Source organism: Castor canadensis, chromosome 6 (genome assembly GCF_047511655.1).
Source record: "Castor canadensis chromosome 6, mCasCan1.hap1v2, whole genome shotgun sequence".
NCBI classification, from domain to species: Eukaryota; Metazoa; Chordata; class Mammalia; order Rodentia; family Castoridae; genus Castor; species Castor canadensis.
In genome coordinates, this window is record NC_133391.1 from 64,170,921 (window position 1) to 64,197,362 (window position 26,442).

At 38.6% G+C, this 26,442-nt stretch overlaps 1 protein-coding gene and 1 long non-coding RNA gene across 7 annotated transcripts in view; one reads left to right on the forward strand and one right to left on the reverse strand.

Moving 5' to 3' along the window:
- The window catches only part of LOC141424119 (uncharacterized), a 536,343-nt gene that overhangs the window by 482,435 nt on the left and 27,466 nt on the right, over positions 1-26,442 (reverse strand). Inside the window, exon 3 of the long non-coding RNA XR_012448988.1 lies at positions 17,084-17,865. This is a non-coding gene — a long non-coding RNA (uncharacterized lncRNA). The remainder of the gene's footprint in view (positions 1-17,083; positions 17,866-26,442) is intronic.
- Positions 17,637-26,442, forward strand: part of Gramd2b (GRAM domain containing 2B) — a 91,718-nt gene continuing 82,912 nt past the window's right edge. For 2 of the 6 annotated variants that reach the window (XM_074076592.1, XM_074076593.1), the window contains exons 1-2: positions 17,657-17,769; positions 22,379-22,455. In XM_074076592.1, the coding sequence (XP_073932693.1) occupies positions 22,442-22,455 (14 nt within the window). In that variant the 5' untranslated portion in view covers positions 17,657-17,769; positions 22,379-22,441. Of the gene's footprint in view, positions 17,770-22,378; positions 22,456-26,442 lie in introns of all 6 variants that reach the window. The other 4 variants (XM_020184970.2, XM_074076590.1, XM_074076588.1 and 1 more) reach the window with 2 other exon arrangements.

Here is a 26,442-nt window from a genome sequence, read left to right on the forward strand (position 1 = left end):
GAGAAGCAGCAGAAATACAGAGACTTCTTAAGCCATGGACTCAGAACTGTCACATCATCACTTTTGCCATATTCTCCTGGCCAAAACAAGCCCAGCCCAAGTTAGAGTGGACAGAGACTACAAAGCTATAAGGTAAAGGGCCCTGTATCCTATATAGATACATGGGGGTTATTCATTTAATCAGGGTATTGGGATGGTTTGGATATGGAATGTCTCTTTGAGATTCATGTGTTGAAGGCTTGGTCCCTGAAGGTGCAGTGTTCAGAGGTGGGGTCTTAAGAGGTGATTGGATCATGGGTGCTAACCTTATATCAATGGATTAGCCCATTGGTTCATAGCTTAATGAGCTATTAAGAGGTGAGTCCTAGTTGAAGGAAGCAAAACAGGTTGGAAGGTAAAGGAAACACAGGCCGTTAGGGCATGGCTCTTGGTCATAAATCAAGACTCACAAGACATTCAAGTTCCAAGGTCTCTGAGAAAGCAACAGGCATGGAGACGCCTAAGGTTTCTGAGGGAAAGTAACAGGCATGGTGACTAGGAGACTGTGAAATGGCTCACTTCCTCATCTAGAGGAAAATGGCCAAAACCCATCAGCAAATCCTAGCCATTGTCTGACACATGATCAGAGACCTGATAGGGCAAGAAACACACAAACAACACATACAGATGTCTGGTTGGTCCAAGAAGGCAATCCAAATGGCTCCCAACCAATCAGGATAAGGGTCTTTGTTGGAAATTTCTTTCTTACAACAATAGAAGGCTCTAGACAAAGACCAGATGGTGGCCGCCATCTCTTGGGACCCCTCCCAGCTATGGGATCTCTGTTCTTTGCTCTCTTTCTCAATAAATTTCACTGCTTTGCTCATTCTCATTACCTTGAAATTTCAAGACAGACTCTGGTCTCAGACTGAGCAAGTCGGTAACAGAAGGTCAGGTCACTTGGGTATATATGTCTTTGAAGGGGATATTTTCTCCTTGGATCTTTACTCACTCGATTTCTTCTTTCTGGTTGCCATGAGGTGAACAGACATCTCTGCCACACTCTCCTGCCACCACAGTATTTTGCCTCATCTCAGGCCCAAAGCACTGGAGCCAAGTAACCATGGACTGTAATCTTTCCTCCTTGAAGTTATTTTCCTCAGGTATTTTGTCACAGTGACAAAAAGCTGATGAACACAGTCACCGATGCCTTTAATCTGCCACCGAATATGAGAGCAGATATTGATTGAAAGAGTATAAAATAAAAATTGTTCACATTTTTAATAATCTCATGCATGAAAATCTCTTGTTCTCTAATCTGTCCATAAACTCAAGCATACTGTATTCTTCCTTCTCATTTGTAAATCTTCATCTTAGCACTTCCTATGCAAATAAATTATCACCTCACATGCATTTTGTTCTGCAATGATCTTAGATTAAAGTGAATTAAATATTTTAAAATATTTAACCATTTGGCTTCCAGAGTGGCTCAAGTGGTACAGCACCTGCCTAGCAAACTCAAGACCCTGAGTTCAACCCACACTACCACTAAAGAAAATTAAATTTTGACACATAATAAAAAAAAACCTTTCATTTAATCTTATTATGCTAATTAGTGACCTACTTTGTTGTCTGCTTTACTGACTTAGTAGAACAATTTTTTTAAAGAAAAATTAAAAATAGCAATTTCCTATGAGTTCATCTTCTGGTGTGACAGGTTTATGAGTAGTAGATATTTAATGAATCTCCATAGTGAAGAAGGAAGTTAAATATACATATGAAGAAAACATAATGAAACCCACCAAACACTGTTTGAAAAGGGGGAGGGAAAGAGGGAATAGAAATATAATGGAAGAGGTAAACTTGTTCAAGGTATAATTGCACATGTATGGACTTATCACAATGAAATCCCCTCATATTATTAATGTATAACAATTCAAAAAAATTAAATTTAAGTATATTCTGGTTGCAAAAAGCACAGATGAGACTTAGGTGATAAGACATTAATATCATTTTGTAGTGAATATAAAAGTTATGTTGGGTGTGTTTATTTAACATGTGGTAATTAACTTACAGGAACAAAATGAGGACAATTTGTGGAGAATTATCGTGGAGGCGCTAAGATAGCGTACACTCAGTTATCTTCCAGTGAGGAAGACATCAGAATTACAGCAGGATCTAGAGGTCATGAGTGAGGGGTCAGGGGAAAGTCCAAGTCAACACCAAGATAAGATAAACATCCTGAGGTGAAGGAGGCTTCATGAGCTCAGTGATGTGGTTTTCAGGTGTGGCTGATCCCGTTTGTCTGAGCAAACTTGAAAAGAGAAACCGTGATCCAGCACTTGTAAAGGAAAAACTGGCCACTTGGCTAACAGAACTCTCATTGGCTGGGTCAGGTGGAAACTCCAAGTTTGTTTCCAGTACTCCCCAGAGTTTCTTGGAGATCAGTTGGCTTCTACAAGATGAGAAGAAAACAGCAGGCCCAAGCAGAAAAGAGGAGCATCCTACAGACATTGCAAGCCCAGCTCATGCCCTGGAAGAATATGCCCCCAGGGTGGGAAGTGAAGCCAGAGGACCCAGACATGGAATTGTAAGTGATGGGTTTCAGTCCTGGGGGATAAAAAAGGTTGATAGTGGAGTGTTGCCTCCTTGTTCTGTGACAGGTCTCCTGTATCTCAGGACAGAGCATCTCTATGGAGAAGGTCTTTGGTTGACCACTGGAGGCATTTTCCTTGCTTATCATTAGAGTTTTGAGCAAAAGCAATTGTGAGTCCACAGACTTTAATGTACCCAGGAACCTCTGAGACAAGTGCATTTATTGCATTATAGAACCAGGAAAGTTTGGAGGTTTTCTTGTTGTTCAAGTTGAAGAAAGATTCAAGCAGAAAAGAACAGGAGCAATGCTGGGAGAATCTTGGAAGGTACAGCTGCAACCTAAGACCCAATCTGTTCAGAGGACAATTAAGGGAAATGGGATTGTAGCACACTTGCACAGTCACACATGTCAGTCAGCTCTGTAAATTTTGGTTTTAAATTCCTTTTAATCTGAAAAGATAGGTTTGGTTTTAGACCAGGATTCTTTGAGCTCCTTATAAGTGGGTTCTGTGGGTGAGACATTCAATTGTGTGTGGGGGATGGGGTGCTTTGTTTTCTAATTTAAATCTTATAAAACTACCAGCAGAGTGTTAGGTATCAAGAAAGGCATTTTTTAACTCTATTATTCCAACTACAATTGCTTGTAAGCCCCTCAAAGAAGCCAATCTTCAAAGATTAAAGAATTTTATTGGGTGATTATTAAACTCAGCCCAGATTAGGGCAATAAAGAGAAAAGGAATACAGTGTACACGCCTATACCGGGAGGATAAACATGGTGTGAGGGCTTAGGAGACAGAAAATATAACCATAAAGTGTAAATGTAAGGTTAAGGAGATCAGGAACTCTTGTGTTGGGTGTGTTTAATTTATATAATATTCAGTAATGAGCTTACAGAAATTAACTGAGGACAATTTGGGGTAAGTGTGTATAACAGTGGAAAGAGGCAGGGCTTTGGATTCTTCAGACCTGTATTTGAAACTGGGGTCCATTGCCACTTATCCTCCAAAGAGTAGAGACAATCAAATTCACCAATTCTGAGTAAGTTTCTATTTACATCATTAAAACTAATTAGTAACCCAGAAATAAACACTACCACAAATAGTCTTTTCAACAGTAATGGCAGGCAAAGCACTGATGGCTCATGCCTATAATCCTAGCTACTTGGGAGGCAGAGATTGGGAGGACCACTGTTGCAGGACAGCCTGGGCAAATAGTTCACAAGATCCCATCTCAACCAGGAGCTGGGTGCAACAGTACGCACCTGTCACCCCAAGCTATGTAGGAGGCTGAGACTGGAGGAATATAGTTGTAGGCCAGCCTGGGCAAAAACATTCACGAGACCCCCATCTCAATGGAAAAAAACTGGGTGTTGTATTGTGTGCCTGTCATTCCAGCTCCCAAGGGAAGCATAAGTGGGAGGGTAATGGTCCAGGCCTGCCCAAGCCAAAAAGAGAGATCCTATCTCAAAAACAACCAGAATGAAAAGGGTTGGAAGCATGGCCCAACTGGTAGAGCACTTGCCCAGCAAGCACAAGGCCCTAAGTTCAAACACCAGTACTGACAAAAAAAAAAAAAAAAAAGTATTGGCAAGCCTGTGGAGAAATCGGAACCCTCATACATAATAGTTGTAAAATGTTACAACTATTTTGGAAAACAGTTTGACCAACCTTCAAAAGCTAATTATAAACAATTTTACTCCTAGGTATATAACCAAAGAGAATTGAAAACATGTCCACACAAAAAGTTAGACACAAATTCCTTTTTTTTTTTTTTTTGATGATAAAGAATCTGACTTTATTTTTTTTTTGTCCATTTTTCTTTTATTATTCATATGTGCATACAAGGCTTGGTTCATTTCTCCCCCCTGCCCCCACCCCCTCCCTTACCACCCACTCCACCCCCTCCCGCTCCCACCCCTCAATACCCAGCAGAAACTATTTTGCCCTTATCTCTAATTTTGTTGTAGAGAGAGTATAAGCAATAATAGGAAGGAACAAGGGGTTTTGCTGGTTGAGATAAGGATAGCTATACAGGGCATTGACTCACATTGATTTCCTGTGCGTGGGTGTTACCTTCTAGGTTAATTCTTTTTGATCTAACCTTTTCTCTAGTTCCTGGTCCCCTTTTCCTATTGGCCTCAGTTGCTTTAAGGTATCTGCTTTAGTTTCTCTGCATTAAGGGCAACAAATGCTAGCTAGTTTTTAGGTGTCTTACCTATCCTCACCCCTCCCTTGTGTGCTCTCGCTTTTATCATGTGCTCATAGTCCAATCCACTTGTTGTGTTTGCCCTTGATCTAATGTCCACATATGAGGGAGAACATACGATTTTTGGTCTTTTGAGCCAGGCTAACCTCACTAAGAATGATGTTCTCCAATTCCATCCATTTACCAGCGAATGATAACATTTCGTTCTTCTTCATGGCTGCATAAAATTCCATTGTGTATAGATACCACATTTTCTTAATCCATTCATCAGTGCTGGGGCATCTTGGCTGTTTCCATAACTTGGCTATTGTGAATAGTGCCGCAATAAACATGGATGTGCAGGTGCCTCTGGAGTAACAGTCTTTTGGGTATATCCCCAAGAGTGGTATTGCTGGATCAAATGGTAGATCGATGTCCAGCTTTTTAAGTAGCCTCCAAATTTTTTTCCAGAGTGGTTGTACTAGTCTACATTCCCACCAACAGTGTAAGAGGGTTCCTTTTTCCCCGCATCCTCGCCAACACCTGTTGTTGGTGGTGTTGCTGATGATGGCTATTCTAACAGGGGTGAGGTGGAATCTTAGTGTGGTTTTAATTTGCATTTCCTTTATTGCTAGAGATGGTGAGCATTTTTTCATGTGTTTTCTGGCCATTTGAATTTCTTCTTTTGAGAAAGTTCTGTTTAGTTCACATGCCCATTTCTTTATTGGTTCATTAGTTTTGGGAGAATTTAGTTTTTTAAGTTCCCTGTATATTCTGGTTATCAGTCCTTTGTCTGATGTATAGCTGGCAAATATTTTCTCCCACTCTGTGGGTGTTCTCTTCAGTTTAGAGACCATTTCTTTTGATGAACAGAAGCTTTTTAGTTTTATGAGGTCCCATTTATCTATGCTATCTCTTAGTTGCTGTGCTGCTGGGGTTTCATTGAGAAAGTTCTTGCCTATACCTACTAACTCCAGAGTATTTCCTACTCTTTCCTGTATCAACTTAAGAGTTTGGGGTCTGATATTAAGATCCTTGATCCATTTTGAGTTAATCTTGGTATAGGGTGATATACATGGATCTAGTTTCAGTTTTTTGCAGACTGCTAACCAGTTTTCCCAGCAGTTTTTGTTGAAGAGGCTGCTATTTCTCCATCGTATATTTTTAGCTCCTTTGTCAAAGATAAGTTGCTCATAGTTGTGTGGCTTCATATCTGGATCCTCTATTCTGTTCCACTGGTCTTCATGTCTGTTTTTGTGCCAGTACCATGCTGTTTTTATTGTTATTGCTTTGTAATATAGTTTGAAGTCAGGTATTGTGATACCTCCTGCATTGTTCTTTTGATTGAGTATTGCCTTGGCTATTCGTGGCCTCTTGTGTTTCCATATAAATTTCACAGTAGATTTTTCAATCTCTTTAATGAATGTCATTGGAATTTTGATGGGAATTGCATTAAACATGTAGATTACTTTTGGGAGTATAGACATTTTTACTATGTTGATTCTACCAATCCATGAGCATGGGAGATCTCTCCACTTTCTATAGTCTTCCTCAATCTCTTTCTTCAGAAGTGTATAGTTTTCCTTGTAGAGGTCTTTCACATCTTTTGTTAGGTTTACACCTAGGTATTTGATTTTGTTTGAGGCTACTGTAAATGGAATTGTTTTCATACATTCTTTTTCAGTTTGCTCATTGTTAGTGTATAGAAATGCGAATGATTTTTCTATGTTGATTTTATATCCTGCTACCTTGCTATAGCTATTGATGATGTCTAGAAGCTTCTGAGTAGAGTTTTTTGGGTCTTTAAGGTATAGGATCATGTCGTCTGCAAATAGGGATATCTTGACAGTTTCTTTACCTATTTGTATTCCTTTTATTCCTTCTTCTTGCCTAATTGCTCTGGCTAGGAATTCCAGTACTATGTTGAATAGGAGTGGAGATAGTGGGCATCCTTGTCTGGTTCCTGATTTTAGAGGGAATGGTTTTAATTTTTCTCCGTTAAGTATAATGCTGGCTGTAGGTTTGTCATATATAGCTTTTATAATGTTGAGGTACTTTCCTTCTATTCCTAGTTTTCTTAGAGCTTTTATCATGAAATGATGTTGGATCTTATCAAAGGCTTTTTCTGCATCTATTGAGATGATCAAGTGGTTTTTGTCTTTGCTTCTGTTAATGTGGTCTATTACGTTTATTGATTTTCGTATGTTGAACCACCTCTGCATCCCTGGGATGAAGCCTACCTGGTCGTGGTGAATAATCTTTTTGATGTGTTGCTGAATTCGATTTGCCATTATTTTGTTGAGGATTTTTGCATCAATGTTCATTAAGGAGATTGGCCTATAGTTCTCCTTTTTGGAGGTGTCTTTGCCTGGTTTTGGGATAAGTGTAATACTGGCTTCATAAAATGTGTTTGGCAGTTTTCCTTCCCTTTCTATTTCATGGAACAGTTTAAGGAGGGTTGGTATCAGTTCTTCTTTAAAGGTCTGATAGAATTCAGCAGAGAATCCATCAGGTCCTGGGCTTTTCTTTTTGGGGAGACTCTTGATTGCTGCTTCAATTTCATTTTGTGTTATAGGTCTATTCAGGTGATTAATTTCCTCTTGGTTCAGTTTTGGATGATCATATGTATCTAGAAATCTGTCCATTTCTTTTAGATTTTCAAATTTATTTGAATATAGGTTCTCAAAGTAGTCTCTGATGATTTCCTGGACTTCCATGGTGTTTGTTGTTATCTCCCCTTTTGCATTCCTAATTCTACTAATTTGGGTTTTTTCTCTCCTCATTTTAGTCAGGTTTGCCAGGGGTCTATCGATCTTGTTTATTTTTTCAAAGAACCAACTTTTTGTTTCATTAATTCTTTGTATGGTTTTTTTGGTTTCTATTTCGCTGATTTCAGCTCTTATTTTTATTATTTCTCTCCTTCTATTTGTTTTGGGATTTGCTTGTTCTTGTTTTTCTAGGAGTTTGAGATGTATCATTAGGTCATTGATTTGGGATCTTTCAATCTTTTTAATATATGCACTCATGGCTATAAACTTTCCTCTCAAAACTGCCTTAGCTGTGTCCCATAGGTTCTGGTAGGTTGTGTTTTCATTTTCATTGACTTCTAGGAACTTTTTAATTTCCTCTTTTATTGCATCGATGATCCATTCTTCATTAAGTAATGAGTTATTTAGTTTCCAGCTGTTTGCATGTTTTTTGTCTTTACTTTTGTTGTTGAGTTCTACTTTTACTGCATTGTGGTCAGATAGTATGCATGGTATTATTTCTATTTTCTTATATTTGCTGAGGCTTGCTTTGTGCCCTAGGATATGATCTATTTTGGAGAAGGTTCCATGGGCTGCTGAGAAGAATGTATATTGTGTAGAGGTTGGATGAAATGTTCTGTAGACATCTACTAGGTCCACTTGATCTATTGCATATTTTAGATCTTGGATTTCTTTATTGAGTTTTTGTTTGGATGACCTATCTATTGATGATAATGGAGTGTTAAAGTCTCCCACAACCACTGTGTTGGCGTTTATATATGCTTTTAGGTCTTTCAGGGTATGTTTGATGAAATTGGGTGCGTTGACATTGGGTGCATACAGATTGATGATTATTATTTCCTTTTGGTCTATTTCCCCTTTTATTAGTATGGAATGTCCTTCTTTATCTCGTTTGATCAATGTAGGTTTGAAGTCTACTTTGTCAGAGATAAGTATTGCTATTCCTGCTTGTTTTCGGGGGCCATTGGCTTGGTAAATCTTCTTCCAGCCTTTCATCCTAAGCATATGCTTATTTCTGTCAGTGAGATGAGTCTCCTGTAAGCAACAAATTGTTGGATCTTCTTTTTTAATCCATTTTGTCAAACGGTGTCTTTTGATGGGTGAATTAAGTCCATTAACATTAAGCGTTAGTATTGATATGTATGTGGTGATTCCTGCCATTTAGTTATCTTAGTTGTTTGAAGGTTTGATTGTGTGTACCTAACTTGATGTTACTCTCTACTGTCTTGCTTTTTCTTATCCTGTGGTTTGGTGCTGCCTGCCCTTTCATGGTTAAGTTGGGTGTCACTTTCTGTGTGCAGGATCCCTTGCAGAATCTTTTGTAATGGTGGCTTTGTGGTCACATATTGTTTTAGTTTCTGCTTATCATGGAAGACTTTTATTGCTCCATCTATTTTGAATGATAGCTTTGCTGGGTAGAGTATCCTGGGGTTGAAGTTATTTTCATTCAGTGCCCGGAAGATCTCACCCCACGCTCTTCTTGCTTTTAATGTTTCTGTTGAGAAGTCTGCTGTGATTTTGATGGGTTTACCTTTGTATGTTACTTGTTTTTTCTCTCTTACAGCCTTCAATATTCTTTCCTTAGTTTCTGAACTTGTTGTTTTAATGATGATATGTCGTGGAGTAGTTCTATTTTGATCTGGTCTGTTTGGTGTCCTGGAGGCCTCTTGCATTTGTATGGGAATATCTTTCTCTAGATTTGGGAAATTTTCCGTTATTATTTTGTTGAATATATTACGCATTCCCTTCGCTTGCACCTCTTCTCCTTCTTCGATGCCCATGATTCTCAAGTTTGGTCTTTTGATGGAGTCAGTGAGTTCTTGCATTTTCTTTTCACAGGTCTTGAGTTGTTTAATTAATAGTTCTTCAGTTTTTCCTTTAATTACCATTTCATCTTCAAGTTCTGAGATTCTGTCTTCTGTTTGTTCTATTCTGCTGGATTGGCCTTCCGTTTTGTTTTGCAGTTCTGTTTCGTTCTTTTTTCTGAGGTTTTCCATATTCTGGCTGTTTTCTTCTTTATTGTTGTCTATTTTTGTCCTGAGTTCATTTATCCATTTATTCATTGTAGACACAAATTCCTTAACAGCATTATTCATAAAAGCGAAAATGTGTAAACAATCCACATACCTGTCAACTGAAGAATGGACAAATAGAATTTGGTATATACATATGATGGGATATTTCTTGTTCAGAAAAATGGAATGAAGTACTGACACATGCTACAATGTGGATGAACTTTGAAAACATACTAAATGAATGATGCCAGTTACAAAACCTCACATTTAGCAATTTCCAGAATAGGTACTTTCTCTCTCAACAAATGATAGGGGATGTGCTTCTATAGAAAGAGAAAGTAGTGGATTAGTGATGGCCTAGGGCAGCAGGGGAGGGAGAGAGACTGGGAGTCGCTGCTTTTCAGTGAAAAGTTTCTTTTAGGAGTGATAAAAATATTCTAAAATTAGGTGAGTGAGGATAATCGCACAACTCTGCAAATACACTAAAAGTCACTAGATTGTACACTTTAAACAGGTGAGCTTTGTGTTATATAGATAATATATTTATAGAGCAATTTAAAAACAACTCCAAAACAGTTAGTTACTTTAAATAAGGCCTTATCATCTTATTGTAAATGTTGATTTTTTTTTAAAAACCTATAAATATCGGTCAAGATAAATATAAAGTTGCTGAGTTCTTATTATATGCCAACTCATGTTCCAGGTCTTTACAAATATTAACTAATTGCTTTCCCAATAAACCTGTTTGGTAGATACTATTATTCTCATTTTATACATTAGGAAATAAAGTATAGGCATTTACAAAACCCAAGCTAGTAAGGTGACACAGTAAGAATTCAAACAGTCTCATTTTAAAAACAAAATATGAGTTGGCTCTGGACTCCAAATTGCAAAATATAGGGAGAAAAACCCTGAAATTCAGAGAATTGGGGGAAATTTTTAAACTTTGTAATTCATGACAGAGCCCATGAAAGTTGTTGCCTGAGGGTAAAATATATAATACTTACATACACACAGTCACTTCACACAATATCGGTGGAAAATGAAAGACTATAGGTTGTGCAATCATATCTCTCTGTACACAGTGGTGGTGTGGTGGCAAATGCCTCTAATCCCAGCACTAGGAGGGTCTTGAGTTCAAAGCCAGCCTGGGCTATATAGCAAGACCCTGTCTCAAAAAAAAAAAAAAAAAGACAGCATTAAACGTAGGTGGGAAGGCTGAAGGAATGACTCAAGTTATAAAGAAACTGACTAGCAAGTGCAAGACCCTCAGTTCAAAGTCCAGTACACCAAAACAAAAGACACAGATGGGTTGGTGTTGAAGGGAGCTCATTCTCTTGTAATTATAAGGAGCAGGGATTCTGCACAGCACCAGGTCAGGAATGAAGGGTGAGTCAGGAGGCATCCCTGGCTTTGCTGCTGATTATTCTGTGATCTTGCGAAGGTCATCTATGCCCTCTGAAGACAAAAGAGAGATCCAGAACATGAAGAGTCTTAAGTAGGTGCTGTCTAAGGTCCATACTGGTTCTAAATCTCATTATCTACTTTTGAGTTTCTAGAATAATATCAAAAACATCTTAGCCAGTGCTATGTTTACTCCCAGACAAATCTTCCCCAAATCTGTGTCATGGACTTCTCTAAGCACGGGGTTGATTCTATTTCAACGACTCTTGGTCCCTGGTCCTCCAGCTGTAAGGAAGGAACCGAGAATATGTGTCTTTTGTTCCTCACTTTAAATGGTAAGGACTCCTGAAAATTATAAAAATATATATTTAGTAAATATAGGATATACTTTCAGGATTATCAAACTATTTTGACAAACCTTAAGAGAAAAACATAATTTTGATCATCCTAAAATATTAAGTGTAACTTATCTCTGAGGACTAAAGAATACAGATCACTTTATAAATATTCTTCTTTATATTTTGTATATTTTTGAATGTTTATAATAAACATGCATTTGTTTTATAAACAAAAAAGTAAATTTTTTGGCAGTACTAAGGTTTTGAATTCAAGACCTCACACTTGCTAGACAAGAGCTTTTACCTTTTGAGCCACATCCCAGGCTTTTTGGCTTGAGTGTGTTTTTCAAATAGGCTGTCATAGCTTTTATCTACATTGGCCTAGAATGGCAATCCTCCTAGTTCTGCCTCTCAAATAGCTGGAATTACAAGTGTGTACATTTTTAAAATGATATTGGTATAATGTTGTGAATATGGTTAATGCCATTAAAGTATAAACTTTAAAATAGTAAATTTTATGTTATATACATATATGCCATAATAATACCAAAAAGTGAAATAATCATACCATCTTCAGAAGTATTTCTCTGGAAATAATTACCAATTTATATATGTAAAATCAAACAAAGTAGCTGGGCACAGTGGTTCACATCTATAATCTCAGCTACTCAAGAGGCAGAGGCAAGTTTGAGGCTGGGCTGGGCAAAGTTAGCAAGACCCTATCTCAAAATGAAAATGAAAACAAAATGTCTGGCTCAAGTGGCAGAATGCTTGCCTAGCATTTACTCCCTGGGTTCAATCCTTAGTACTGGAAAAATAGCTCCTATGTGCTTTGTCACATGACAATGCTATTCAAATCAAAAGACATGCATTTCTAAAATCTGGTAACTCTGGAGGAAAATTCAGATGTTTTAGCAAGCAACCAAATTTGAAGATTTAAAAATTTGCAGTGGTGTGAAGAAGTCACTTCTCATGAGCTCACAAGAGCTGGTTGTCAGCAGTTCTTCTCAAAGCCATGTTCAAAGCACCATGTTGTAGCTTGAGATCAGCCATGGTGGAAGTATTTACACTGTGGAAATTGGCTAACAATACAAGTTACAACTTTTTTATTTTCTTCTGGAAAGCCAGCTTTCTAGCATATCACTGTTAAATAAAGAATGTATCAATCAATCAAAATTAACAATAGCAGAATGTTTAAAATCAACTGTCTCAATTCATTTTATAAATTTTAGCAAATAAAATGAAAAGCAGTGAAAAGACTTGCCCACATTGGTGGTAGAACTAGAATAGGAACCTGGGTTTTCAAATTTATTTCCCTTCTATCATTAAGACCCAAATGCACAAAAACAAAGGTTGCCTGAAGTCTGATCTTGCTATGTTTCCCAGAGCTGTAAGATCAATTTTGTAATCTTTCTGGGCAAAATCCCCTTTAATGTCACTATCTGCTTCAGAGAGTAACAACTTTCTTTCAGGACAATCGTCTTCTCTCTGCACCCTCTCACGGAAGAGTTCATGACTGTAAGGGTGGAATTAACCCTGTCTTCAATGTTTATTATAGAAACACTACAGAATAAAGGAGTTTGAGGAGACAGGAAGGGACTTCAGACATAATTTAGTCTATGAGTTAGTCTAAAACATTCTAGGTTGCTTGGCAGGACCAATCCACCACTGTCAACACTTCCTGGGCCCAGAATGTTAATACTTGCTCTCCCTCTAGGATTATGTCTTCCACAAACCACATGCAGACGAACTGCTGAAGTCACATTGAGAACAACAAGTCATATCTTTCAAAGATATTATTTATATCTCAACATTAGTGAAAATACGACCAGCTCAAAAGTCATAATCATCGTCGGTCATATTTCTGAAGGTTTACGATGTACAGACCTCATGCTTGAACTCTCCATGCCCACACTGAAGGGGGCTGTGCTTAGAGTGACAAACTACCGTTACTACTAGTATGAACACACCATAATCCACCAGATCAATCTGAAAGTACAAATATTTCTAACTCTACTTAATTGTGGAGGAAATACCATCATTTATAAATGTAAATCATATTCCATGCCTCTAGAAACCTCGTTTGGAAACTACATTTCTCTGGTATTTTCAGTTTGATCTTGTGCCTTGATATCCAAATCCCACACATCTAGAAGGCAAATGCGCAGGCTTAAAGTCCTCACCTCCTATCTAGCCTCACACCTATTGGCATATCATCTCTTTAATTGTGCATTTCAGAATACTTGGATCCCATAAATGTATCATCATTGGCAGAATTCAACCATATCACAAGAGGGCGCTCCTGCTTAGTAACGGCCAGTTTCTGCCATGCTTTTGTTAGGCATGTTTCAGATAGACCAGATAAGCAACTCTACATGAAATGTGTAAGAAATGTCTACTTGCAAAACATGGTAAAGGCCCAGTAGAACACATCAGCAGGCCAGATCTCACCTAAAAGCTTTTGATTTGGCAGAAGAAAAAAGCAAATAACAGACTCACCAAGTAGAACCCAAACTCATTACTCTTTTTTCCTATGTCAAAGTCTCTCTACAAACTCAATGTATAAAGATATGACATTATTTTATTAGAAAGTATCAGAAAATGAGCCATTTTTATCATTGGTGGCCTTACTTAAAACTGCCAGCTAGTTGTTAGTTTTAATAGTAGATTTTTTTTAAATCTCAGCTTCCATGGTAGGTATGGAATGATTTCTGCTGCCATTATTTTTAGTTGTAGCTAGTTTTCATCATATGTTACTCATCTTGGCCAGTTTGTCAGCTCTTTTTATAGATATATCTACAGAAATGCCCTACTCCTTATCTTTGATCTCCTGGTCTTTGTTTTAATTTTCTCACATAAAAATGAGAGCTGTTGGGCTGGCAGAGTAACTCAAGGGTAGAGTGCCTGCCCACCAAATGCAAGGCCCTGAGTTCAAACCCCAGTACTGCCAGGAGAGAAAGAGAGACAGAGAAACTGCGGCCTCGAGTAGAGGCCATGTCAAAGGAATTAGGCGGTCTCTTAATGTCGCTTACTAATCACAATGGAAGCAAGAAGAGAGGTCATAGCCACCTCAACACTGTCCATGCTGTGCTCCTGATGTGGCTCACTGCACAGCTCTCAACTGCCATTAATCTTAACAACAGAGCCATCAGAATTCCAGTTTTCTTTCAGTGCTCATGTGCATCAGAGCCTTAATGCTATTTGAACATGAAGTCCAAGCATAAGCACTTGTAAACTTTGTCCGACTTGTCATAGGCAGATCCTATCAAGAAGGAAATCAGATTGGACTGTACCTCAGGGGTACAGTGCTTGACTAGCATGTGTTCCATTCCTACCACTGAGAAAAGAAAAAAAAGCAAAATTTCATTCCAAGCTCTAACTAAATGTGACTCTCAGGTTTTAGGATGCCCTCTCCCACCAGCATCTCCTGGGAAGGGCATACACATTCCAATTTTCTCCCACCTCCTACTGGCTTCTGTGTTCACCTCACAGTTTTGCTTCCTTTCCAGTTCCTGAAAGCATTTGAGTTTGTGACCTCTACCCTAGAGTTTCCACAAATCTCTTCTTTGACACAATTTCTTATGATAAGGAATTAGCTCGACATTTTACATAGTTCAGTCAAGACAGTTTAACTACTTCAGAGTGCTTCCATAGACTAGTAAGCTGCTGCCTGACAAAAACATAACAAAACAAAAATCCACATTTCTCCCAGATGACTATGGTTGATGGTCTAACCCTTGCCCATGTGGCTTCCAACGCATGGTACATATGGTAAACTCATCACTCATCATTTTATTCCATTTCCTACAGGATAAAGTTTGAACTAGCCACACTGGCACTCCAGGTTCTTCGGGATTCAGAAGGACATTCAGACTCCAAAGCTATTCCCTCTACCACACCAACACAAACTCTCCACTCTTGCACTCATGCCTGGTCCATGCCCATTCATCTTCTCCGGAGTTCTGTTCTCTCCTTCTGCCTTTGCACTGTGCCCTCACTGAAATTCAACACAAACATCCTTTCTATGAGACTTTCCTAAGCCATTTCAATCTCAAATGATCATGCTTCCTTTTAAGTGTAAGTATTCAGTAAGTATTTGTGAGACGAATACGTTCCATCATGACCACATTCTCAGTATTTAATTATGGCCAAGTTTTTAAGATATGGTTTCTTCAGCTATGAAAATGTAACTTGATGGTGAGCGGCCAGTGACTCAGGCACATAATCCTAGCTATTTAGGAAGCTAAGATCAAGAGGCTTTCAGTTCCAGCACCAGCCCAGGCAAAAAGTTAGAGAGACCCCATCTCAATGGAAAAAAAGCTCATGGTGGTGTGCCCCTATCATCCCAGCGAAGGTAGGAAACATCAAATGGAAGGATCACAATCCACATTGTACAAAAAGCAACACCCTGTCTCCAAAATAATCAAAGAAAACAAGCTGAAGGTGTGGCACAAGCAGTAGAGCACCTGCCTAGCAAGGTGAACCCTAAGTTCAAATCCCAGAACTTGACAAGGATTAAATAAGACGCTATATGTCAAATTATCTGGAGCAAGGGCTCATTTCTAAAACTGTTTTGTATCACTCACTGCTGCTAGCATAGAACTTCGCCAATAGACACGTATTTGTTAATTGAGTGAATACTAGTGAAAAAAACATGCCCACAGACCAGCCACTGACACTGAGAGTTCCTCCTTTAGAGACATTTTGATCTAAGTTAAGCATTGCCCTAGTTAAAACCTAAACCTTCATGATAGCAACATGCTACACTCCGTTGGCTATTAACATCTACAAGGAATAGAAACGACCATGCAGGTTTTTGCTATTATATGAGATAGGTGATTGGTTTGATTCAACACTTTAGTATAGCTTAGTTTATGTAATATCTTTCCAACATGATTTCCAACACAATAGCAACAGAAAGATAAGGGGGCAAAAGAGAAATGCAGATCATATCTCGTCAGCGAAGTACAGGAGGGACGCCGGGAGCAGGGAACCAGCAGAATGACAATGCGAGGGCCCTCAGCACAAGCATCACCACCCATCACCCATCACTGTTTGCCCAGCACCAAGCAGTTCCTAGGATTCAAGGTGTTTAGTGCTCAACCAGAAAAATCCCCAGGCACACCAGGATAAGTTGGTCACCCTATTTGTGAGCAGGAAAATCCCAGTGAAGGACATCATTTGTCTAATTTCAAAAGCCTGCTTCAAATCAGTACTGCACACGGGACAGCAGGAACCTGTGCTGCCTGGTTATCAGTTGGTCAGAGCAAAGTGCTAATGAGGCCAAGGCTAAAGGTTTGATTTCCAGGGAAACTTTGCTCTATTCCACAATCAGAATCTGTGTACTTCTCTGGATGTAACTGACTAATCACAAAAGCAAGAAGAGACATAGAGCTACTTTGGAGCAAACACTTCACTGCTGCTAGAAACACTGGTAGAAAGACACTGCTGTTTCCAGTGTCTGAACATGAAGTGATTGAAGATTCTCACACAAAGAAATTCATTTTCTGGACTTCCTGGGTTCAGTACAATGTATCCAGACGAAAATGGTACTACATAGCATAATTACCAATTGCCATGGCATATTATCCTCCTATAACTGCATCTAACAGGCCAGGCATAGCAGAGGTTGAGTGCAGCAAGTGGGGGGTCCTCTAAGGTTGCCCAACCAGCAAGAAACACCGCCAACTCAAACTCTCCCCTCCATGTGTTTGTGTTTGTTGTTTTGCTTTGTAAAGGTCACAGCCTGCTGTAACCCAGCAAAATACACAGCCCCAATGTTGAGATTCCCTTGACTTACATATCACACCCATAAGAACTCCAGAAGCCTTCAGGACCCAAGCACGGAGGAGTGCAGCCTTGAATCGCCTACGTATCCTGCCAACATTGGCTGCAACACACAGTGGGCTGGTTATTTCCTGCATGTGCCGGGGTGTGCGGCAGATCCACATTCCATACTCTGTCTGTCAGGCTCGGGTGGCTAGGAAAAGCATCCTGTGATAACATCTAGTGCTCTCAGCCTCTGTTCCTCAGTATTTTGCTTAAGTATTTACTTGTCCATAGACTCTCTACTAAATCCACAGATTTAGTGGTGTTCATGTAAGTAAACTGAAAGCTGAATTTCCCAAACACTTGTGTTTCTCTTTCAGAGCAAATGTCAGTTGGATGAAAACCACCTGTGTCATACTGATGCGTTACTCATTAACTTAAAAAAAAAAAAAAAAGCCTTTGCTAGATTAGGAGTCAGGTGAAGCCTTTCCTGCCCTGCAGGAACTGTGCAGAGCTGAAACAGATTTTCACTTTATTTGGGAGCTTCAGAAATGAGCTTTTGAGCTTATTTCTTGGCAGTGGACAAGTGACAATGGTGAAGAAAAGGATGTCATCCAGTGACAATGTGTTCCGGTTTGAGATTCCTGGCAGCCCAAAGAAGAACGGTGTGGAAGCCCCACACAGCTCCACGGACAGCCCCAACTCGGTGTTCCTCAGGTGGGTGCAGACTGTCCCTGGCCATGCACGGGTTGGGTAGGCACCTTGGCCATCTGACAAGCAGCCCTTGGAAAGTTCTGTCCTCATTCCTGGGGCCTGGGGAAAGAGAAGGCACGGCCTAGGCATCCTTGGTATCAGAACTACCTGGATTATTAGTAAAATATTATTAAGTAGTATTTAAAATATTGACAATTGCCCTCTTTTTACTTTATAAATTAAATATTAAAATTGTGTTAGCTGTACTCTGGTTCAACTATAGACTGTGATTTACAGCAGCTTGTACCAGATTCAGAACATATCCATTTTAGTTGCAAACATTAATACTCACCAACACCTCTCTAAAACACAATATTTACATATTTTAAATGAAAACTGAACTCATTACTCATCTGGTCTCAATAATTCTCTAGCAACTTATAAAATGTAGAAATCAAGTATATGTGGAAACCAAATACAAGAAGTTTCTCATGTAACTCTCATGCTGACTTCTCAAGTGAAAGCAAAGAAAGAAACCCACACCCAAACTTGTAGGGCTGGGGACATGGCTTAAGTGGTAGAATGCCTGACTAGCAACCATGAGGCCCTGAGTTCAAACCCCAGTACCAAAAAAAACCACTTTACTTCTAGATAAGACCATATTCAGAATGTCAAGGGTTAAACATGATCATTTGTCTTATTTTCTAAATTATTCAGACTAAAAATGCTTTAAATCATAGCTTCTAAAAATTAAACTACAAACAATAAATTAAAAATAATGGCGTTCACATATCAGAATTTCAGGTTATGAAATCAAATTAAATCATTTTGAAAAGAAGTTTCAGAGACCAAGAAGTTATGTAACTTCTTGCTTAATAGATCTATTTTCCCTATCTGTAATTAAAAGCAACCTATCTTACTTGGCTTAGTGGTTGTTTGAGCAAGAGAACAATTCTTGTGACTGATAATATAAAAGTATTTTCATATTTTTCTGAGTTTCTCCTATCTCTCAAATGCCTTGTCTGGTTAATGTGTCTCTTAAGTAGACTGTCATGCAAACTCCTCTTTGGAATGCAAGCTCCAACCAGGAAAAATAAATTAAACTACAATACATCAGCAAACAAATATATAGCTTAATAAAGGAGGAATGATGGAGGGGGTAAATTTAACTAAAATCTATTGTAAGAACTTTTGTAAATGTCACAATGTAACCCCAGTACAATAATAATATGAAAATAAAAAAGAAAAAACTAATAAAGTTTACATTAAATAAATAAAATAACTGTTAGTTCACATTAAAAGTAAAATGAAGGATTATGTTATCTCAATTATTATTCACTTAAACTTTTAAATATTAAATTTCAGTAAAATAAGAAAAAAGTATAACTTAAATATGTTAAACATGATTTTCATAATTATTAATAAATAAAATAAAAACCTACACCAATCTAAATGCAAGTCTTTCAGAAAGAGCCCAACAACAACATATAGGCCTATGTCACCTGTATATTGGAGTATACTACATCAAATTTCCATCCTAGCATTTATAAGTGCTATTTTAAAATGTATATTGGAACCAACCTAAAAATACTTAGCATACCTCCAAATTGTGTAGGCACTGGAAGGCCTTTTGTCTAGTTGAAAGGTCTACTTAATGCTTTGTGTATAAAATCACTGAAAATAATTTGCAGAAGCATTTGGGCACACATTGATTAAATTTTTTAATTAAAAAGACTACTACATACATATGTGAAGTACCAAGACTAATGCCCCTTGAACAATCAATATACACTTTAAAAAAATGAAGGACAGGAAAGTAAAAATAGATCCTGTCCAAGGACCTGGGTACCAGTAGGAGAGCAAACAGAAAGGGTAAAGGAGAGCAATATGGTGGATGCATTTTGTATTCCTGTATGAAAATATAACAATGAAACCTGCTGAAATTGTTCTAAGAGGGCGGGGAGAGGGAATGAGGGAGAATGATGGAGGAGGTAAATCTAATTAAGATACATTGTAAGCAAATATGTAAATGTCACAATGAAATCCCCCTGTACAGCTAATACATGCTAATAAAAGTTTTTAAAACTCTTCCCCTTATCTTCTAAATAAGTATTAGGAATTTATGTGATTGTTTTAATATCCAATTATCCTGACCACGAAGTAGAGCTAATAAAATGTACTTAGATCAACAAACTAGTTTAAATAGACAGCAATAGATTTTGTGCAGTATTTTTATTCAATTCAGCAAAGGTTTATTGAGTAACTGTTATAGGCCAGGCCAGGCTGTGTGTGAGGCACAGGGGATCCAATCACAAGCAGGATTAGCACAGTCCTTGCCTTCATGGAGTTGACTACTTTACTGTCAGAGGCAGGTAGAAAATACAAGTGGATGTACACATAGATATGTAAATACCTAATTCAAAAATTAATATTTATTATAGGAAGCAACAAGTCAAAGCTGAGATTGGAACACTAGTCTAAATGGGATGGTGAGTAAAGGGTGCCCCAAGAAGTGGTATTTAGACAGACTTTAAGGAATGGAAAAAACAGCCACAGACAACTGGGAAGGAGCATGTTGTTCTGAAGTGAGGAAGATCTTGAGTCTTGCGAACCTGGGGAGAAGGGCACCTCATGAAGTCAGAAATAAGGATATTCCAAGTGTGCAGTGGCCAGTGAGGGCTGGAAGGAGGGACTGTGGTGGCATGCTTTAGAGGAGCACTTGGGCCTCCTGTGGGTTATGTCCAGGTTTTTGCTCATTCAAGAAAGCTCAGTCTTGCTCATGTCTCCTGGTGCATTTATGCTGCAGTGTCTCTCAGGTCCGTCTCTAAGGAGAAACATTTGCTCCTCACATATTATAAACATAACTAATTTTCCTCATAATTGTCAAATTGTGTTACAAAGTTCTGTCATTTTTGCTACCACCCACAGTTATTCTGCAGCCTCAACATTTGAATTGTCTGCCTTTTAAATTTTTCCAATCTGGAAAGTGTGAAATGGTAGCTTTAATGCTCATTTCTCTTATTAATAATAGGAGCATCGTTTCAACATGTTTTTCCATCATTTTTGCTTCTCCTTCCTCCTCCTTTTGGAAAGAAGGGTCTCTTATCTTTTTCTTCTCTTTGACAGTTTTTAAAATACTCCAGGGCTGGGGGCTTGGCTCAAGTGGTAGAGCACCTGTCTAGCAAGCTCAAGGCCATGAGTTCAAGCCCCAGTACACCAAAAAAAAAAAAAAAAAAAAAGTCATTAAAATACTCCAGTGAGGACTGGAGGCATGGCTCAAGTGGTAGAGTGTCTGCCTAGCAAGCAAAAAGCCCTGCGTTGGAAAACAGAGAAACAAAAACAAAACCCAACAACCTTGATGCGGAGTGCAATCAAGGTTCAAGGTGAGCCTGGGCAAATAGTTCACACAACCCCAACTCCAAAAATAACCACAGCAAAATGGACTGGGGGTGTGGCTCAAAAAACCCCTGAGTACAGTGTCCTGAGTTTAACTACCAATCCCACCAAAAAAAAAAATCCAGTAATTTTTTTCTTACTTTCATGTGTTGTAAAAAATTTCAACCTGTGAATTTGTCTTTTTACACTCTGTCCAAAAAACTTACTTTTAATTTATTAATCATTTTCATTATAGTTTTTACTTCCTGTAACTCAAAAGAAATCCTTTTCTAGCTGTTATCACAAGGATGTCTTGATGTATTTTCTTCTAAAAGTATGTTTTCCTTTCTAACTGGGATCCTTTGTGTACTTGGGATTTATTTTTTTGCTTCTGGTGTGGATTAGGGCATCACTTCAATTTTTCTATATAGATAATGAATTGTCCCACATTCTTTATTCATTTCCCATTAATCTGCAATGTCAGTTCTGTCATACATCATGCTCTTAATTTTTATCACTTCATAATTTTAAAATCTGGTGTGGTAAGACTCCTTACCCAGATTAGAAGTGTTTGGCTACTCTTGACCCTTCACCACTCTTCCACTTAAATTTTAGGATCAATTTGTCAAATAAAAACTTTATTTTTAAATTGAAATTGCACTGAATCAATTGCTCAAATTGCAGATGCACAGCACCTGACACTCAGGAAGATTTTATTTATATATATATATATATATATATATACACACACACCCTTAACGTGGTCTTACTTTCTTTGACTGCTACCAATTCAGTCCTGCTCATGGAGAAGGAAGAAGGAGCTTTCCTATTTCTCTAGACTCAGCCCCCCCTCCAGCATCTAAATATCACTCTGGTCTCTACAACTTCAGTGAACAGGAGCTGAAAGTGGGTCATGATGCTAGGCCTACCATGTTCTCGTTCTTCAGAGCTAAAGAGTGCTTCTGCCCTTTGCCCAAGAGCAGGAGGAGTGAGTTTGGCTAGGAAAAAGTAAATCTCTTAGGAGAGGGGGTACCTAAGGAGAAGGGTGAACATTTCCTCATCTACCCACAGCAGCTGGAAGAGTAGAGGACCAGAAGTTTGCCAACTTTTTCAAGTTAATGATTCAATGTCTTTCCTCATTCTAAATAAAATACTTTCATACCTAATTATTATTTTTTTAATAGAAGATCTTAAGATTGTATAAGCTCAGGCATGTGCCCCTGATTCTAGTTGCTTCTATGCCTCTGTTCCTCAACAGATCTGAACTTTAGATGTGGTTCTGCTAACTTGCCAGGTGAGAGGTACACCATTCCTGAAAGAGATGCATGCTGGCTTGTAAGTGACTCACTGTTATCAGTCTTTCATTTGGTAATTTGAAAATATATATAGGAAAACCAATTTTACAAAAATGATTTGAGCATTTTTAACTACATTTTTTCAAATCATCTAAAACTGTTTTGAAAGGAAAAAAGCACAATTTAATAACTTTTGCTCTAATTTTAACTCATTTTAGATGAAGTTTTAAAAGCACATAGAAATCTATTTTGGATGAATTCAACTTAAAGTCCCCACTTATGTTAAAAGCCTTTTTTCTTTGCAAATTGATCGTGGTTAAAGAAAAAACAATGACAACAGAAGATTTACAAACCTTTTCCTTAACAGATTAAAGAAAATCCATCAGGTGTATTTATATGCCTTCATTTTATTTATTACTTATTTAGCCTTCATGTTTAACAAAAATCAAAGTCAGGCAAGTATAATTGAATTGAAAATTCTAGAGTTGCCTCCATAGAGCTTTGTGGGAGAGATAGCATGGAGCCACACGAGGTCACTGGGGAACCTTGCCAGGAAGCGCTTAAGTGATGAACGGGTGCTTACAACAAACCCAGCAGTAAAAATAAAGTCTCTTCTATTTTCACAGTGGCTTATTCATGAGGATGTTTTTTATAGATGTGACCTTACAAAACTTGGTGGCTTTTCCCTGCAATAGATGAATTACAGTTATTCTCTACACTGCTTAAATGAGGGAAGCAAGTCACAGAAAAAGAAAAGAAGTCTTTGTTGCTGTACAACATTAAGACAACAAAATTAGTTCCAGGAGTGAATGTACACTCCACTCATGACTTATCCAACTTCATTGACCCAATTTTTCACCTGTCTTGGGTTCAAATTACTTGGGGTATTTCCAAATCCATCTTCAAAGGTTATTTAATACAGTTTCTTTTTTTAAAAAAATTCAGTTTCTTTATCTCACATAGGGTGACTTTTAGAGCCCCAAGAGGGGACATTGGTTTCAGAAGTGGACATGGTACTGTTTAAAGCCACAAGGTTACTTACGTAGAATACACCTGGGATTCCCGGTTCTACACTGACTAATTATGTGATTCTGTGGGTTTCCAGTAAAGAGCACAGATGCTCCTCAACTCATGATGGGGTTATTTCCCAATAAGTAATATTGAAAACATTGTAAGTTGAAGATGCGTTTAGTACACCTAACTTATCAACGATCACAGCAACACAGTGTACTGTATGGTGTCAGTTGTTTCCTTTGGTGATCAAGTGGCTGACTGGAGCTATGGCTTTCTGCTACTGCCAGAATCAAGACAGAGTATTTTATCACATGCCAATGGCAGAGGAAAAAACAAAGTGGGCGGTACAGTTTCTGCTGAAGGGATGTGCCTTTTATGCCATCAAAAAGTAGATAAATCATAAGTGAAAACACTATGTATCTATGAAAGACAATGGTATTTGCTTGAAGTACTTTCAAAGGGTGGCAATAGAGGAAGTATGGGAGGTAATTTCAATGAACACTTGTGGAATGGTTTTTAGAATCTCTGTGTAGGGATGTTCTGTACAGGACTGCCTAGTATATAGCTAGTTTGTCACTTAAGAGCTGTGTATTCTCTCTGCTCCTCACTGTCTTCAGCTGAGAAGTAGGGATAATCAGAAGACTGTGGAAAGTATTGAATGAAATAATACATAAAGTCCTTGGCACATGGGAAATCTTCTAATCCCAGCTATTGTTAATGTCAGGCTGTGGGGGTGGGGAATCCACAGAAGAATAATGATAAATTCATTTAGCACCTAGTGCTCCTAGGGACCAGGAATACATCCTTTCCTCTCCATCCAAGAACGTAGCACATAGAAGAAACTACCTTGAGAAGAGTCTCTTGTTGAGTAGCTAAATGACAGAAGACCAGCTCCTGCTTCCAGAGGCTGGCTCCAGTCTCTGATGTTGACTGACACAGACACAACCAGGAGGCAGACAGCATGCATACACTTTGAAAATTAAAGTATTAGCCTAACTCTCCATATGTAATTTTCCACACCATCTTTTCTTTTCATCCACATGTTGCAACACTTAGAGCTAGAAATAAACTGCATATTTCAAATGCTTAGTGCAATGAAATAATGTAAAAAAGTACCAGCCGCCAGGGTGGTCCTAGAAGAAAGGGAACCTGGTTTGTTCCTTTCAATAGCCCCACAGGGGCAGAACAATGTGCCATGAACAGGTCTCATGCCAAACATTGGCCTGTGTGGAGAGGAAGGCTAGAAGCAGGGAGGGTGAAGTAGTACAAGTATATTCCTTTATCTCACAGTCATCCCTTGACCTCTGAGGAGGATGCCTTGTGACCCTGGTCTGCTGACCTCGATTAATCTCTTGCCCTTCCCTGTACCCAAGAAGTACAGTCTAGCATGTATGCTAGCTCAGGGACATTGCACTTTCTTCTTTGCTTACCACATGCTCACAAAGCAAAATTTGAGCTGGCATCACTCCCTTCAGAAAGCATCCCTGAAATTAGTCTCTTTTTCTCTGCTCACATTATGACTGTTGTTTACTTCCACCCTAGCATTTATCACACATTAAGTTATACTTGTGATGTTTGTCTTTTCTTGCTCACTGTGCTGCCTTTTGATTCTAACCAGTCACTCAGCTCCTGGCACAAAGTAGACAATGATAAATGTTAGACAGATGACTAAATCTTGGGAGATGATGGATGAATAAAGAGTTTCCCTGAGCTGGTCCTCACTGGAGTTGCTGCTGACCCCGCCCCAGGAGGCAGATGCTCAACGGGACAGATACAACACAGGATCATCAGCTTACCCACTCCAGGGAGAACAGCTAGTGACAAAGTCAAATGACACCTCAGACTTCCTGACTCATAGCCCAGGCCCTGTCACTGTTCCATAGGGATTCATCATTGATCTGAATTTAGTTGACTGTCTGGGGTCTCAAGTGTTTTATCCTTGCAATTGGGAAAAAAAGAAGGGAAAATTACATAACCAAAAGGCTATCAGGTGCAATATAGGCTGAAATTTCCCTTTTCATAAATTTAAATGTAAATTTAATTATAACTTAATTTCACATTGAATTAATTAAAGTTTAAAAATGAATTACTATAAATTGAGCTAAATGAAATGTGAAAGAAATAGGCATTTACTTTAATCAGACATCAATTTCTAATTTAATAACTAATCACTCACACATGCCACATACTTTTATGTCTTTGTGCCTCTATTCTTGTTTTCTCTGCTTGAAATAATATTTCCCTCAAAAAATACTTAACCAGAGCCAGGTACCAGTGGCTCATGCCTGTAATATTAGCTACTCGGGAGGCTGAGATTGGGAGAATTTCAATTCAAGTCTGGCCTAGGCAAAAAAGTAGCACCCTATCTCCAAAATAACTAGAGCAAAAAGGGCTGGAGGTGTGGCTCAAGTGGTAGAGTGCCTACCTCACAAGCATGAAGCTCTGAGATCAAACCCCAATACTACCCAAAAACAGTACTTAATCAACAAGTCTTCACTGTGCAATAAGGCACTAGCGGGAGGAAAAAGAAAATCAAAGGCTTAATTTTGTTGCAAATTATAAACAAAACACCCTCTACAGTAATAGCCTCCTATTTGTTTTCCTTCCAGAGCTCACATCCAGTTGGTGTAGAAACTGAGCTAGCAGTTACTCTCTCTGTTTCATCTTTGGGGAACAAAGATTCCCTTCCAGCACCACCACTGCCCAGGCTCTCCCTGCTGGATCCTTGCATGAGTCCACGCTGCCCAACATGCAAACATAAATCCAAATTCCAAACCAGTCATCACTGCCATGAACATGAACTTGCAAGGGAGCCCATTCCAAATTGCAGATTAGTGGTAGACCACTGGCCTAGCATGCAGGGGCCCTTGGTTCAATCCCCAGGACTACAAAAAAAAAAAAGAAAGGAAAAAGAATGACCTGAGTTGTCGGTTGTCAGTTGATTCTCAGTGCATTGTTACAAAAGTTAGCTTCTTAAACAATAAGCATTATCTCACACAGTATCCATGAATTC